The sequence below is a fragment of the Mustela lutreola genome, chromosome 2 (genome assembly GCF_030435805.1).
Source record: "Mustela lutreola isolate mMusLut2 chromosome 2, mMusLut2.pri, whole genome shotgun sequence".
Classification (NCBI taxonomy): domain Eukaryota; kingdom Metazoa; phylum Chordata; class Mammalia; order Carnivora; family Mustelidae; genus Mustela; species Mustela lutreola.
Window position 1 is genome coordinate 97968020 of NC_081291.1, and position 14896 is coordinate 97982915.

The window sequence follows — 14896 nt, forward strand, 5'->3', positions numbered from 1 at the left end:
TTAAAGCCTCTTCAGCTTAGATATTTTGTATTGATCTGTCTTCAGGTTCATACCGTCCGTCTTCTCTTGTAGTATGCTGAATGGCAGCCTCCAAAAAGATATATTCATTTCTTAATCCCTGGGATTTATATTAACCTCACATGGCAAAAGGTGTGATTAATGACTTTAAAGATTTTGAGAGGTGGAATATATCTTGGATTATCTGATGAGCCAGAAGTACAGGGACGTGTGACCTAATGAGGCAGGGGGAGATTTTAAAGAAGAGGAGGAAGAGGCAGTGTGACCACAGAGGCAGAGTTAGAGTGATGTAGCCACAAGGAATACTGACAGCCACCAGAAGCTAGAAGAGAAAAAGTGCACATTCTTCCCTAGAGCCTTCAGAGGTAGTACAGCTCTGTCAACACCTTGATTTCAGATTCCTTGATTGAATCCTATTGATACCATCAGATCTATGACAGAATTTATTTTAAACCACCTGGTTTGTGGCACTTTTGTTAAGGCAGCCATAGGAAATTAATACATCTGTCATCTTGATTCTGCTATTCAGCCTCTCTAATGAAGTTTTTATTTCAAATATTGTGATTTTTAGTTCTTTAATTACCCTTTGATTCTGTTTAATAGCTTCTTCTCAGATGAGACTTACCTTTCTCTGTTTTGAGAGTGTTCACTTTACCTTATAGAACATGGTTATAACAGCTGCTTTTAAGTCTTGTGATAATTCCAACATCTGGGTCATTTCTTGGTTGGCATCTGCTCATTGTCTTTTTCTTCCAGCTCTTACTGGCCAGATTTTCCTGCTTCTTTGTATTTTGGACAATTCTAGATTGTATACTGGACATTGTAAATATTATTTTGTGAGACTTTGGATCCTGTTAAAATCCCTTGGAGAATTTTTATTTTGCTGTTGTTTTAGCAGGTATCAATCTGACTAGATTCAAGCCAGTCTTTCTGCTTTTTGTGGGCAGTAGTGCCAGCATCCGTTTCATTTTCTAAACCTTTGCTGTTATGTTTGAATTTGTGTGTTGTCTGTGATAGTCAGGGATGGTCTGGAACTTGGGTGGTAGTTATTTTTGTACTTCAATTTTCAGTGCTTTTTAAACTGGTCTACCTGGCTATGCCATCTGGATTTGTAATTGACACTTATCCAGAGGAAAAACAAACTTATTTTTATGACAAGGGATGTGGTACAAACTAGAGCAAGGTGCCCACCAAAGTTGGACCCTTACTCTGTACAGGGACTAGGAGCAAGAATGAGTTAAATCTTGTTGAATGTTTACATTTTATTTATTCATTCATTCATTCATTTCTTTACTTGAGGGAGTATGTGTACACAGTGGTATGGAGAGGTAGAGAGAGAATCCCAAGAAGGCTTCACATCCAGTGCAGAGCCTGATAATGGGGCTTGATTATACAACCCTGAGATCATGACCTGAGCCAAAACCAGGAGTCAGATGTCCAACCAACTGAGCTACCCGGGTGCCCCCATTGAATGTTCACATTTTAAGGAGATGGCTCTCAGTTCTGAGAATACACCTCTAGGTGGTAGAAGATTTATATTTCAAAGGGGCAGTGCAAATATTTATAATTTCAAGCTTTCTAAAGTAACTGCTCTACAGGGGGTTATAGGGACCTCTCTTCTTATCACTAAGTTTGGGCTGGAACCAACAGTAAATTCTTGCAATATCTAGCTTCCTAGTGTAGGAACTTAGGGGGCTGGAGTTGTCATCTGAGGGATGCGGCCTTTAAGCCTTTAGAAACAATGCTAGTGTTTGTTCAGTCTTACAGTGTGAGAGTGTGGACAAAATCATTTAGCCTGCAATTTTTAATGGGCCAAAATTGAAGCCTAGTCAAGAAGAGGGCTTAGAGGAGCCTATTTGAGAAGAGAGTCTTTGTCATAGATTACCTTCACTGGCTCTTTTCTCATGGGAATTTTCCCCATATTTACCTATGCCCAGCAACCCTCTTTCTGGTTCCTTTTACCAGAAAGGTTAGGTTCTCTTATTATGAGTTTGTCTTTCATGTTGTTACTCAGTTCTGGGTATGGCTGTGCTTGACTTCAGGTAAAGCGGTGAGATAGTGGGTATTTCCCTCATAGTCTTTGTACCAACTAGTTACTTTTTCTTTTCCTTTATCCGGAGGAGTAGGTTTTCTTTTGGGGTCTTACTGTATGTACCATCTCCACCATTGTGGCAGTGGTACAGATCCACAGCTGAGGCTGGCCTTGGACCAGCACTGGAAGAGGGGGAAAAAAGAAGACATAAAACCTCAGGGATTTAACTCACAGTCTTCTGGCTTTTAAGAGCTTTTTTCCCCTTTTGTCCAAATGAGCTTCTCTTGAGCTTTTTCCTGACTGCACCTGCTGTGTAATTTCCTGTTATGCCTACCTTTGGGTCAAAGCCAGAAAATAAAGCAGGAGGGGGGAAACCAAAAGGAAATTTATTGTTGATGTATTGGTCTTTTTTCAGATTGATTTCCCTTCCCAACCTGCCTATTACTTACTTTTCAGAGTCCTCAGGAACTGAGTCTTTGTATTATTTCTGGAGATTTTAGTTGTAATCAGTTGGAGAGAGAGGCTGCAGTGGGCTTATCCATTTCCTCTGGAATTAAAGGTACTTAGGCCAGTGAATTTTAATATAACTGTGTGGAAAAGTTGACTTGGTAAAGCTTTAGATTCCACATTACAAACTAGTATTTAAGAAACTCTACCACTTGTCAAGTTTTAGTGAAGAATATCCACAATTATCTGAAAAGATTCTTGAAAGTACTCTTCTTTTTCCAGCTACATATTTGTGTGACATCAAGTTTTCTTATCAAGCAGAATAGTATGTTGTAATACATTAAATGCAGAAACAGATATAAGAATCTATTAAGTCAGACATTAAAAAGATTTGGAAAAATGTAAAATAACACCACTCTTCTCACTAATGTTTTTGTGTGGGAAAACACAATTTTCATAAAAATGTTCCATATTGAATTAAATATCATATTTAATTGAATTTTAAAATATCCAAACATTTTTCTCACTTTTAATTCCCAGTGTGGTAAGTGTTGGTAGATAAAGCCAACATAAACAAAACCTTTTTGGGTCTTCAGTTTGTAAGTATGTAAAGGGGTTGAGACTAAATAGTTGGAGAATTGCTGATTTAGTAGGTAGAAGATTTCTGTCCATCTATAACCTGTACCCTTATTTTCTGGTCTTTAAGAGGCAGCATGGTACTGCAAATTGTTAGAGCTTGAAGTTGAGGCTGCTGGCTGGTCAGTGAACTGTAAATTTTGTATTGTCCCAGTGACACTAAGCGAGTTCTTTACTTTCACTTTGGTCCTATTCTTTTAATATCCAGATCAGGAAAGGCCAGGAGTATGATCAAGTATGTATAGGTCTAGTTTGGGAATGAGATTGGAGGTGAGTTTGAAAAGCAAATTGAGATCAGGAAAATAAGCCCAGGAGTAATAGACAAGCAGGATGTGAGCAGTGTACACAGGGACTTGATGTCAATTCCAGGGTCCATGATACTTGTATTATCAGAGCAGGGCCGGCAATCGGTGGGGATCAAGATAAGCATTTCCCATTCTATCAAAGAAAGGCAATACTTGATTTCAGGCAGTAATTGGTCACTGGTTGGTAAGGTTCAGGTGCCTGGGTTCAGGTGCCAGGTACAAGGACGTAGACCAAAGGACAGGAATCCTGTTCCTGAAAGCAAGAGTAGGGGCCAGGAGCAGCCAAGTGTAAATTACATGAGTGTAGTTGAAAACATGGAGCTGAAACTTTTATAGGAGAATATAGAATGTTAAGTGACCATCTTTACAACCAGGCCTCTTGGCTGGACCAAAGAACAGTGGGGTTGTATCATATTCAGTTTATGTAATTTGAACTAAGCTTGGCTAAAAGAGATCAGGAGGGAAGTGGTTGTTAAAATAGTGCAAATGTTTCTACCCATTCTACTCTTAGTTTATGCTTTAGAGTAGGCATGAGTAGGCATTCTCATTTGGCCTCAGTTGTTGTCCCTCTTGTGTAAGCATGTCATTACTATTTCTTGCGTTTAAAGATTATTTTCCCTATTATCAGGATTCTGAATTCAAGTTAACTCTTTTACCTGCTGCTTACTGAAGAAATAGTCATCAAAGCAAAGTTTCTTTTTCATTTCTTTTTCCCTCAGTTCCCTATCATTTCTTTTTCCTCATACTATCTCCATGTTTCCGCACACCTACTTTGCGTTTTGGCTGCCAATTCCTGTTAGTTATAGCTTTCAGTTGGTTTTCTCTTCTTATAGTACATTTTGTAAAAGTATAGAGTAATATTTTTGTAAAACACTCAAACCACACATATCTGTGGAGTATGGACTAAGTTTTATCAATCTCTGTACTAATGTAATCAAAAGCTGCCACTTTGACAATTTGATGTATATATATCCTCGCAGAACTTTTTAATGCATATACAAATATTATGTAATGGAACTTTTTAAAAAATAGAATTATAATGCTATTGTTTTAGAATTTGCATTTTTGCTTAATATTTATTGGTCATTCTGCATGCAAGTGCTTACAGTTTAGACACTGTCAGTGTATTTCATTCCTTACTTTTCACAGTTCCTAGCAGTGCCACAGCAAACATTTTTACATGGATACTTTGAATACTTGGATTATTTTTTCCTGTAGTATGTAGATTGCTGATTCAAAGAAATGTGCATGTAAAATTTTGACAGTTACTGTCAAGTTGTTCTTTAAAAATTTTATACATAAAATATAATAATCAAGTTAAAATGATAAATGACGGAGAAAAATTTATATCAAAGACAAAGGGCAAGTATTCCTACTATATAAAGGGCTTCTAAAAGTTGGAAAAGAAAAGCCATACCTTGGGAAAATGGGCAAAAGATATAAACAGGTAGTTCACCCAGAAAAACAAAAATAAATGTCCCTTAAATTTGGGGATAAGTGCTTAATTTCACTAATGGAGAAATAATTAAAAACTGCTTTGAAATACCAGTCCTTATCTGACAGAAATCCAAGATCCATATTTAGTTGGTAATTCTGTGAGGAAATAATCATTCCCATATATTGTGGAAAATACAGAGGGATAAAGAAACTATAGATAGGGTATTTGGCACCATCTCACAAAATTATATAATTGTTAAGATTCAACTCAGCATTCTTATTTCTTTGACTCTAACCCAAAGTCACACTAACAGAAAAACAAAATGACATGTATATTAAACTGTTCATTGCAACACTAGTTATTATCAGAAGGCTGGAAATAACTCATTGTCAGTAAGGTCAAGTTGAGGAAACTGAGATACTTCTATAATGATGAAGTACTGGGCAGTAGTTAGTTACTGGAAAAGAACTCTGATCCTGCTATGGAATGATGTTCAAGATATATTGTTGAACTTAAAGCAAGGTTCAGACAGTACTTAAAGCAAGGTTGTGTGTGTACATGATTTGTTGTGAGGGAGTGTGAAAATTAGAATTTCTAATTTATATATGTTTTCTTTTACATATTCAAAAAGCAATAATAGAAAGATAAACCAAAACCAATAAAAAATGGTTATCCTGTAGGGAGAGGGAGAGAAAAGAGAGAGAAGGTGAGTATGGAAGCAGAGCTCTCTGAGTGTACCTTGTTCGATTGTTACACTTTTTAGAACCATCCAAATGCATTATATAATAATGAAATAAAATTAAATTTTAGGGATACCTGACTGGCTCATTCAGAAGAGCATGCAGTTCTTGATCTTGGGTTTGCGAGATCAACATTGGGTGTAGAGATTACTTACATAAATAAATAAACTTTAAAAAAGATTTTATTTATTTGACAGTGAGAGACACAGCAAGAGAGGGAACACAAGCAGGGGAAGTGGGAAAGGGAGAAGCAGGCTTCTCGCTGAGCAGAGAACCCTATTTGGGGCTCGATCCCAGGACTCTGGGATCATGACCTGAGCCAAAAGCAGATGCTTAATGACTGAGCCACCCAGGTACCCCCCCAAATAATTAAATTATTAAAAGGAAAAATAAAGTGATCTCCAAAAAGTGGAAACAAATGAATCTAGTTTTTATATAGTTGTTGTTCTAAACACATATATTCTGCCTTTCTTGTAGGGTCTCTGTACTAATGTAATCAAAAATGTTCTTAGGGGCGCCTGGGTGGCTCAGTGGGTTGGGCTGCTGCCTTCGGCTCTGGTCATGATCGCAGGGTCCTGGGATCGAGTCCCGCATCGGGCTCTCTGCTCAGCAGGGAGCCTGCTTCCTTCTCTCTCTCTCTCTCTGCCTGCCTCTCAGTGTACTTGTAATTTCTCTCTGTCAAATAAATAAATAAAGTCTTTTAAAAAAAAATGTTCTTAGTAAAACAGTCGCAATTTCTAAAAGCATGTATAGCTAGCAGATCATTTTGGAAATGGTAGATCTGGGCAGTGGTCATCAGTGGCTGATAAACCCATTAGGTGAAGGTTTGATGGGGAACATGGTGGGTGAATCAGTTTGATGCTACTGTATCCACTGTTCATCTTAAACATCAGCCAGACCAGGGTGCCTCCTGTATTATGCCAATAAGTATTTCTCGAGAATATCTATGAGAATACAAGCAGAGGGAGAGGGGGAAGCAAGCTCTCTATGGAGCTGGGAGCGTGGTGTTGAGCTCTCGCAGGACCCCAGGATCATGACCTGAACTGAAGGCCGTTGCTCAACTGACTGAGGCACCCAGGTGCCCCATCTGTGAAGTATTTTTGCATCATCAACAACAAAAGAATCTGGGGTGGGGTGGGGCAGTAAAGGCTCTAGTTAAAATTACCAATTTACAGGAAATAGAGGAGATAAAGGATCACCATGAGGACGCACCTCAATCAAATCCAGTGTGGGAAGTGCTATAGGACAAATGGAGGCAGGTTCTTCAACAAATAAATGGCATGGAAATAGTGGGGAAAGAGGACTGTGTTATGTAGATTAAGGAGATATAAAACATTAACCAAAGTGCAATATACAGACTTAGTTTAGATCCCAGTTCAAACCAACTATAAAAGACTTTTTATTTCAATAGACTCAGTGAAACTTGAATGTCAGTACTGGATGAAATGAAAGAATTGTTTGCAGGTTCTCTTAACCTTAATAAAGAAACACATTTTTAACAGTACAAGTTTTTAAAAAATACCTTGATAACTGAATTTCAGTATAGTTTATTTTATTTGCAATGCCATGTATTTTTATGCACCTAAAACCTTATTCTGAGTAGGGGTTATAGGTTTTACCAGACTTAACCTTTTTGCTACAGTGTGGTGGCCCATGGCAAAAAAGGTAAAAGACCCCTTGATTTTTTTTTGTGGGGTATGTGGTTTTTTTTTTTTTTAAAGTATTTATTTGGGGTATGTGTTCTTATCTGTTAGTATTTATAGGTAAAATCATAGGATTCCAGTACTCCCACCAAAAATTAGGGGGGATAAATGAACTGCAAAGCCAGAGTATTGGTAATTGAAGTTGGGTGATAGCTGTGGGGTTCATTATACATTCATTTTATTTTCTTAATAGCTGCTGATGATGAACATCTTTTTATGTGTTTGTTTGCCATCTCTATATCTTCTTCATGTTTTTTGCTCGTTTTCTAACTGAATTTGTTTTTTCTACTCTTGAGTTTTTCCTTTATGGATCTTGCTTTTGTTGCCAAGTCTAAGAACTCTGCCTAGCTCTGTATCTTGAAGATTTTCTCCTATATATTTTTCTTAAAGTTTCATAGTTTTACATTTAAGGTTGTCATTCATGTTGAGTTTATGTTTGTCTAAGGTGTGAGATTAGGTCTTGTACTTTTTTTGTGGGGGCGAGGGATATTGATGTCCTTTTGCTTTAGCATCATTTGTTGAGAAAGCTTCCCCCCACCCCCACTGAATTACTTTTTGTACCTTGATCAGAGAGAGAGCCAGAGAGAGGGTGCACAAACAGGCAGAGGGGCAGGCAGAAGGAGAAGCAAGTGCCCTGCTGAACAAGGAGCCTGATGCAGGACTTTGATCCCAGGACCCATGGATCATGACTGAGCCAAAGGCAGACACCTAACTGACTGAGCCACCTAGATGTCACCTAACTGACTGAGCCACCAGGTGTCCCTTGGGTTCTCTTTCTTTTCCACAACTGCTATTTGTTTCTTTGCTGATACCATGCAATCTTGACTACTCTAGCTATATAGTAAGCTTCCCCCGTTTTTTTTTTTAACTTTAAAACATTTTAGTTACTCTAGTTATTTTGCCTTTCCATCTAAATTATAGAATAATTGTCTGGATATAAAAAAATAAAAATTCTGGGACTTTGATAAGAATTATGTAAACCTGTATACCAATTTGGGAAAAAATAACATCCTCACTATGTTTGAGTCTTCTATTTCAAAAACACTTTTATTTAGATGTTTAATTTCGTCAGCATTTTGTAATTTTCAACATATAGTCTCCTTCATGTTTTATAAGGTTTGCACCTCTTTTCATTTTTTTTTCCTTTTTTATTTTAGTAATTATAAGTGGTATTGCTTTTTTAATTTTGGTGTCCATGTGTTCATTGATAATATATAGAAAGACAGTTGATTTTTTGCTTGTTGATCTTCTGTCTTGCGACCTTGCTGAATTCACTAGTTAATACTAGGAGGGTTTGAGTGGTTTTTGTTTTGGGGGAGCAATTTTTGGTGGCTTTTAGGATCTTGTCTGTAATCAGTCATGTCATCTGTAAATAAGGAGAGTTTTATTTCTTCTTTTTCTGATCTATATGCCATTTATATCGTTTTCTGCCTTGCTGAGCTAGCTAAAACTTGTAGCGCTTTGCTGAGTAAGAATAGTGAGAGCACATACCTGCCTTGTTCTTGATTGTAGGAGGAAGGCATCTCTTTTACCATTAAGTAGTTGTTAGCTGTAGGTTTTTGTAGATCCTATTTATCAGGTTGAGGAAGTTCCCTTCTATTTCTGTTTTTCTGAGAACTCTTATCATGGGGGTTGAATTTTGCCAGATGCTTTTTCTGCATTGAGTAATATGCTCATATGATTTTTCTTAGCTTGTTAATGTGGTGAATTATACTAATTAATTTTATATATTGAGCCAGCTTTGCTTCCCTGGAAAAACCCTACTTGGTCATGGAGTATTAATTCTTTTTCTATACTGCTGAATTCTGTTTGCTAATATTTTGTTAAGGATTTTTGGATCTATATTAATGAGGGGTATTGGTTGGTAATTTCCTCTTTTTATACTGTTTAGTTTTGACATCAGTTAATATCAATTTCAAAGGTAAATTGGGCAGTATTTCCCCATTTCCCTTCTACTATTTTTTAGAAGGGATTATTTAGAATTGGTGTAAATTCTTTAAATAATTGGTAGAATTCTTGAGAAATCATCTAGACCTGGAGATTTCTTTTTGGAGGTGGAATTTTCAAGTTACGAATTTAATTTCCTGAATAGTTACAGGGCTATTCATATTATCTGTTTCATATTGAGTGTGTTTTGGTACTTTTGTTTGTTTGTTTTTGAAAAATTGGTCCAGTTCCTCTAAATTGTTGAATTTGTGTGTGTAGAGCTGTTTGTAGCATTCCCTTATTATCCTTTTGATTGGAGGAGAGAGCTTTGACTAACCCAAATACAGCTTAGAAAGTAGGGTCAGTCCCCATGAGTTGCATGGCTAATACAATAATAGTAAGTTGACAATTGGAAGGATAATTGGGATATTGATAGGAAAGTAGTAGTACAACCTACAGTAGTGTCATATCAACTCTAATTTTCTATAGAATGTAATTTGCTGGTTTTATGTGATTATTCTTCTAGATGAATTTTAAAGTCAGTTTGTCAAGTTTCAAAAGAAATTCCTTTGGGGCCTAGGATTAAATTTCATTAAATTTGTAGATTACTTATAAGGGTGTGGGTGTACAGGTTCCCACAGGGAAGGAATCAGAGTCGGTGTTCAAGTATGCCAGAAAAAAAACCCTCTGCTTTCTCTTGCCTCAGAAAGTCATCACTCATTGTAAATTTTTTGTATCATGAACTAGTAATTATTTATCCTTGGTTATAACTTTTTATTTGTGAGTAATTTCAAACAGAAAAATTATAAGAATACAAATTGATTTTTCTGGTTTCTCTATTCATTATTTTTTGAATACCACATCATCTTCTTATTTTAGCATTATTAGTTATTTCACTGCTGTATACACATGAGTCATTCTTTCAGGAGAATATGTGGTAGGTTTTGAGGCCTTGCAGTGCCCCCAAAAAGCATCTACCTTCTAACCACAATGTATCTGTACTTTAATGCTAGTGGATGTTGAATTCTAGATTAAAATCATTTCTTTGGGGCGCCTGGGTGGCTCAGTGGGTTGAGCCGCTGCCTTCGGCTCAGGTCATGGTCTCGGCGTCCTGGGATCGAGCCCCGCATCGGGCTCTCTGCTCCGCGGGGAGCCTGCTTCCCTTTCTCTCTGCCTGCCTCTCTGCCTATTTGTGATCTCTGTCTGTCAAATGAATAAATGAAATCTTTAAAAAAAAAAAAAAGTTAAAAAAAAATCATTTCTTTGAAAATATTGAACAGCTTACTTTGTTGTTGAGAAAAAAGAATGCTGGGACTCCTGAGTGGCTCAGTTAATTGTCTGCCTTCAGCTCAGGTGATGATCCCAGAATCCTGGGATCCAGTCTCACATCTGGCTCTCTGCTCAGCAGGGGGCCCACTTCTCCCTCTGCCTGTGGGTACATGCACTCTCTCTCTCTGACAAATAAATAATAAAATCTTAAAAAAGAAAAAGAAAAAGAAAGGGGATTCTATTCAATATCCAAACCTGAAAGCTGAATTTATTTGCCTGCTAAGCCAAGGGTAGCTGTTATGTAAAATAAATCTCTCTGAAAGCATGGAGCTTATCTAATAAATTCAAGAGTGAGTTAGGCTTGTAATTTTCCTTTCTTTGTTCTGAAAGAGTTTGTATAAATTGGAAGTACTTGTTCTTTGAATTTTAATAAAACTTGCGTATAAACCATGTGGTCCTGCTGTTCATTATGGGAAGATTTCTTTCTTTCTTTCTTTCTTTCTTTCTTTTTCTTTCTTTCTTTCTTTCTTTTAAAAAAGATTTTATTTTTATTTATTTGACAGAGATCACAAGTAGGCAGAGCAGCAGGCAGAAAGAGAGGAAGGGGAACAGGCTCCCCACCGAGTAGAAAGCCCAGTGTGGGGCTTGATCCCAGGACTATGGGATCATGACCTGAGCTGAAGGCAGAGGCTTTAACTTACTGAGCCACCCAGGTGCCCCATGGGAAGATTTTTTAATGACTGATTGAATGTTACTATTTCTTTAATTTTTATTTTTCTATACATTTGTACATTTTAGTTTCAGATTTATTGGTAAAGTTGTTTTGGATATTGCCAGGTGATCTGAATGTCTGTTGCATCTCTAATTATGACTCCCTTTTTATTCCTGGTATTTGGGTGTGTTTTTTTTCCTGAAATTTTTTCATTTATAAGTCTTGCTAGAACTATGTCCATTTGTTAGTCATGACAAATAACTACTTTTTGTTCTGTTGAGCTTTCTCCTGTGTCTTTGTTTTCTGTTTCATAAACTTGTACTTTATTTGTATTATTTCATTTTTTCTGCTTTATATTCTTCTACTTTTCTAACTGTTTAAGACATACTCAGTTCACTATTTTTTTTTTCTGATGTTCACTGATTTTTCTGATTTTCACTGTTTCTTTGATGTAACTATTTCCAGCTAGAATCTCTATATACTCCTTTTGCTGCATCCAACAAGTTTGGTTATATAAGTCTTTTTATTATTTTACTCCTGTAACTATTTTCACAATGCTATTATAATTTCTTTTTTGACACATGAAGTTTTAGAAGTTCCCAAACAGGAGATTTTTAAGAAGCTCTCTGTGATGATTGTCAGAGAATATGGTTGTAGGATACCAAGTACATGAAAGTTATTAAGACTTTCTCTATCACCTCACATAGGTAATTTTTATATATGTTCCATTTCTATTATTCTGCTGGGAAGTAATATTTGTGTATGTTTATTAGACTTAATGGTTTTGATGTCAGTTTTTATCTAGCCTTATTAATTTTTTTGTATCCTTGATTTATTATTAAGTAAATATGTTAAAAATTGTCCTCTCTGACTGGATTTGTCACATTTTTGTGTGGTTCTATCAGTCTATTTTGGAACTATGTTAATAAGTACATACAAGTTTGGCTGTTATGTATATTTAATAAAACCTTCAATTGTGTAGTGAACTTCTTTATTACTGGGAATGGTTTGCCTTTATGGTTTGTCCTTTTTGTGTATTAATATAGCCACACCAGTTTTTGTCTTGATTAATATTTGATAAATATTGGTATTGCCTGTTTCTGTTTTTCATATTTTTCCTTTTAGTCTTTCAGTTCTTAGGTTTTTACATGTCTTTTTTTGAAAAGCATGTAGACTACTACTAGACCTTATAAGAATGTTTTGTATGTGGTTACAGTGCTGAAGCTGCTGAAAGATGGCAGAAGAAGTGGTGGTAGTAGCCAAATTTGATTATGTAGCCCAACAAGAACAAGAGCTGGACATCAAGAAGAATGAGAGATTATGGCTTCTGGATGACTCTAAGTCCTGGTGGCGAGTTCGAAACTCCATGAATAAAACGGGTTTTGTGCCTTCTAACTATGTGGAGAGGAAAAACAGTGCTCGGAAAGCATCTATTGTAAAAAATCTGAAGGATACTTTAGGTAAGTTATTTTTGTATTAAAACACCAGTAATGCTTTCTTTTAAGTGGATGCTAGAGCTTGGTTCTTTGTGTAGAATTTTGGAAGCATTGGGTAAAATAGAAAGGCCAAGATTAGAATTTCAGCTATGCCAGGTTAAGTTTGCTCATAGCAGATACTGAACCAAGTCAGAAGAGCATTAAAGGCCATAAGTGTTAATGGGCAATTTCTGTAAATCTAGCTGGTGTTCAAGGGCCAGACCAGGGTGGTGCCAGTGAGTAGGATTGAATCAGATCCTCTAGCCAGGACCCCTTGAACTGTGACTGCCTGTTGAAGTTAGGTAAATTCTACGTCTAATTGAGAGAGAGATAAATGAGGGAGATTCAGAATTACCTCCTTCACATTAAGGCCATTTTAAAAATATGGAACATTGCTGTATTTTAACATTTAATAGCTTACATTTTGAATAATGCTTTTAAGAGCAAACTATTACTTCATTTTGCATTTGATAAAGAGTTTTAAATTGAAGATTATTACTGTAGGTTAGCTTCTACAAAGCTGATTTCTTATTTTGTTTTTCTTTTTCCCCCCTTTTCTTTCTCTAACTGTAAAATTTGTTTGTTTTTACTAGCTCTCCATCAGGGCCAGAGATAATGGAACCCACCTCACAGAGGCTTGGCTGAGCTGATAGGAAGGAAATATGCACAGATGAGGACTGGCCTCTTTCTTTTTTCTTTTAATTAAACTCTCCTTGGCTGACAGGAAGGAATGGGAGGGACAGAATTTCATTTTTGGTATTCAGGAAAACAGGCTGTTACTTAATGGTTCTTTGTATATATGTGGACAAGAAAGTTAAATTTCTCTTTGCAAACACAGTTTGGGAGTAATGTGGCATGATTGACAAATACGAAATATTACTAACTACTTTATATTAGCTTTATTTTTTATTTGGCCTTATTAGTCTAGAGTGTTCTTTCAGTTAACATCAATAGAAGACAGATCTTTTATTTTTAACACTGTAAAATAGCCCAAACTAAAATATAGTACAACTCAAAGTAAATATAAAACACTGAAATATTGGTTTGTGAGTGAATAACATTTCTAGTATTTTAAAGATAGTTTAATAAATGAAGTTACCAATCTGAGTTTTCTTTTTCTTTTTTTTTTTTTTTTTAAGATTTTATTTATTTTATTTGACAGAGAGAGAGATCACAAGTAGGCAGAGAGGCAGGCAGAGACAGAGGGGGAAGCAGGCTCCCTGTTGAGCAGAAAGCCCGATGTGGGGCTCGATCCCAGGACACTGAGATCATGACCTGAGCCGAAGGCAGCAGCTTAATCCACTCAGCCACCCAAGCGACCCCCAATCTGAGTTTTCACTATGATTTTTAACTGCTGTATCTGAGATTACATTTTATTTAGATTTTTAAGTTTTGCAAATAAGACCATTATTATTTTTTAAGTGAAGGACAAATCAGAAAGAGGTTATTCTTGATTATCTGAAGAGACCATAGTTAGAACCAGGAATACTTCTGATTTTGTAAATATTGGACACTTATTTAAAGCATGTAGATCAGAGGTATTGGAGAAAGTTAAGGTAACTTGGTATCAAGAAAGTATGCCTCATCTTTATGAAGGCACAACAGGGATTAGGACTTTACCTAGACTTTTTTATTCCCTTTTCAAAGGATACTGGTATCCTGGGACTGGATACGTTTAAATGTTTAAACAGAATACTGTGAAAAAATCTATTATCATAGAGCAAAATGGAAATATATCCCAGTTTTATATAGTACTGCATATAAACTTAAAAAGCCCAACTAGATAGGATTTTTATTGTTTGTCAATATGCCTGGGAAAGCTTCCATACTGTTTTCTGACATTATTGAGACAGTTTTGGAAAGATTTTTTTTATCTATTTAAGTCCTAGAATATCTCTTTAAACTTTATTACTATATTACAGATATTGCAGGATACTTGAAAACATTCTGTTTTAAGTTACTGATCTTTATTTCTCCTGTATAATGATGTGATTCCAACTTTTGTATGGGATAGCTTTCTGTTTCTCAGAATTTCTGAACCCCTTTTTGGTAACTTAAGTGTCCCATGTGGTTAATGGATTTGTTTCACAATGATTGTGCTGGTGGAGACATTGTTTGAAAGATAAGAAAGAGAGGGAGAAAACAAAGGAGAGATGAATGCGTGAATATATTTTTAACTATTGAAAATACATGCT

The 14896-nt window shown here is 36.1% G+C and overlaps 1 protein-coding gene across 3 annotated transcripts in view; it reads left to right on the forward strand.

The window, feature by feature from the left end:
- The window catches only part of NCK1 (NCK adaptor protein 1), an 82583-nt gene that overhangs the window by 42359 nt on the left and 25328 nt on the right, over window positions 1-14896 (forward strand). For all 3 annotated transcript variants that reach the window (XM_059162703.1, XM_059162700.1, XM_059162701.1), the window contains one exon: window positions 12443-12686. In XM_059162703.1, coding sequence (XP_059018686.1) covers window positions 12461-12686 — 226 coding nt within the window. In that variant the 5' untranslated portion in view covers window positions 12443-12460. The remainder of the gene's footprint in view (window positions 1-12442; window positions 12687-14896) is intronic.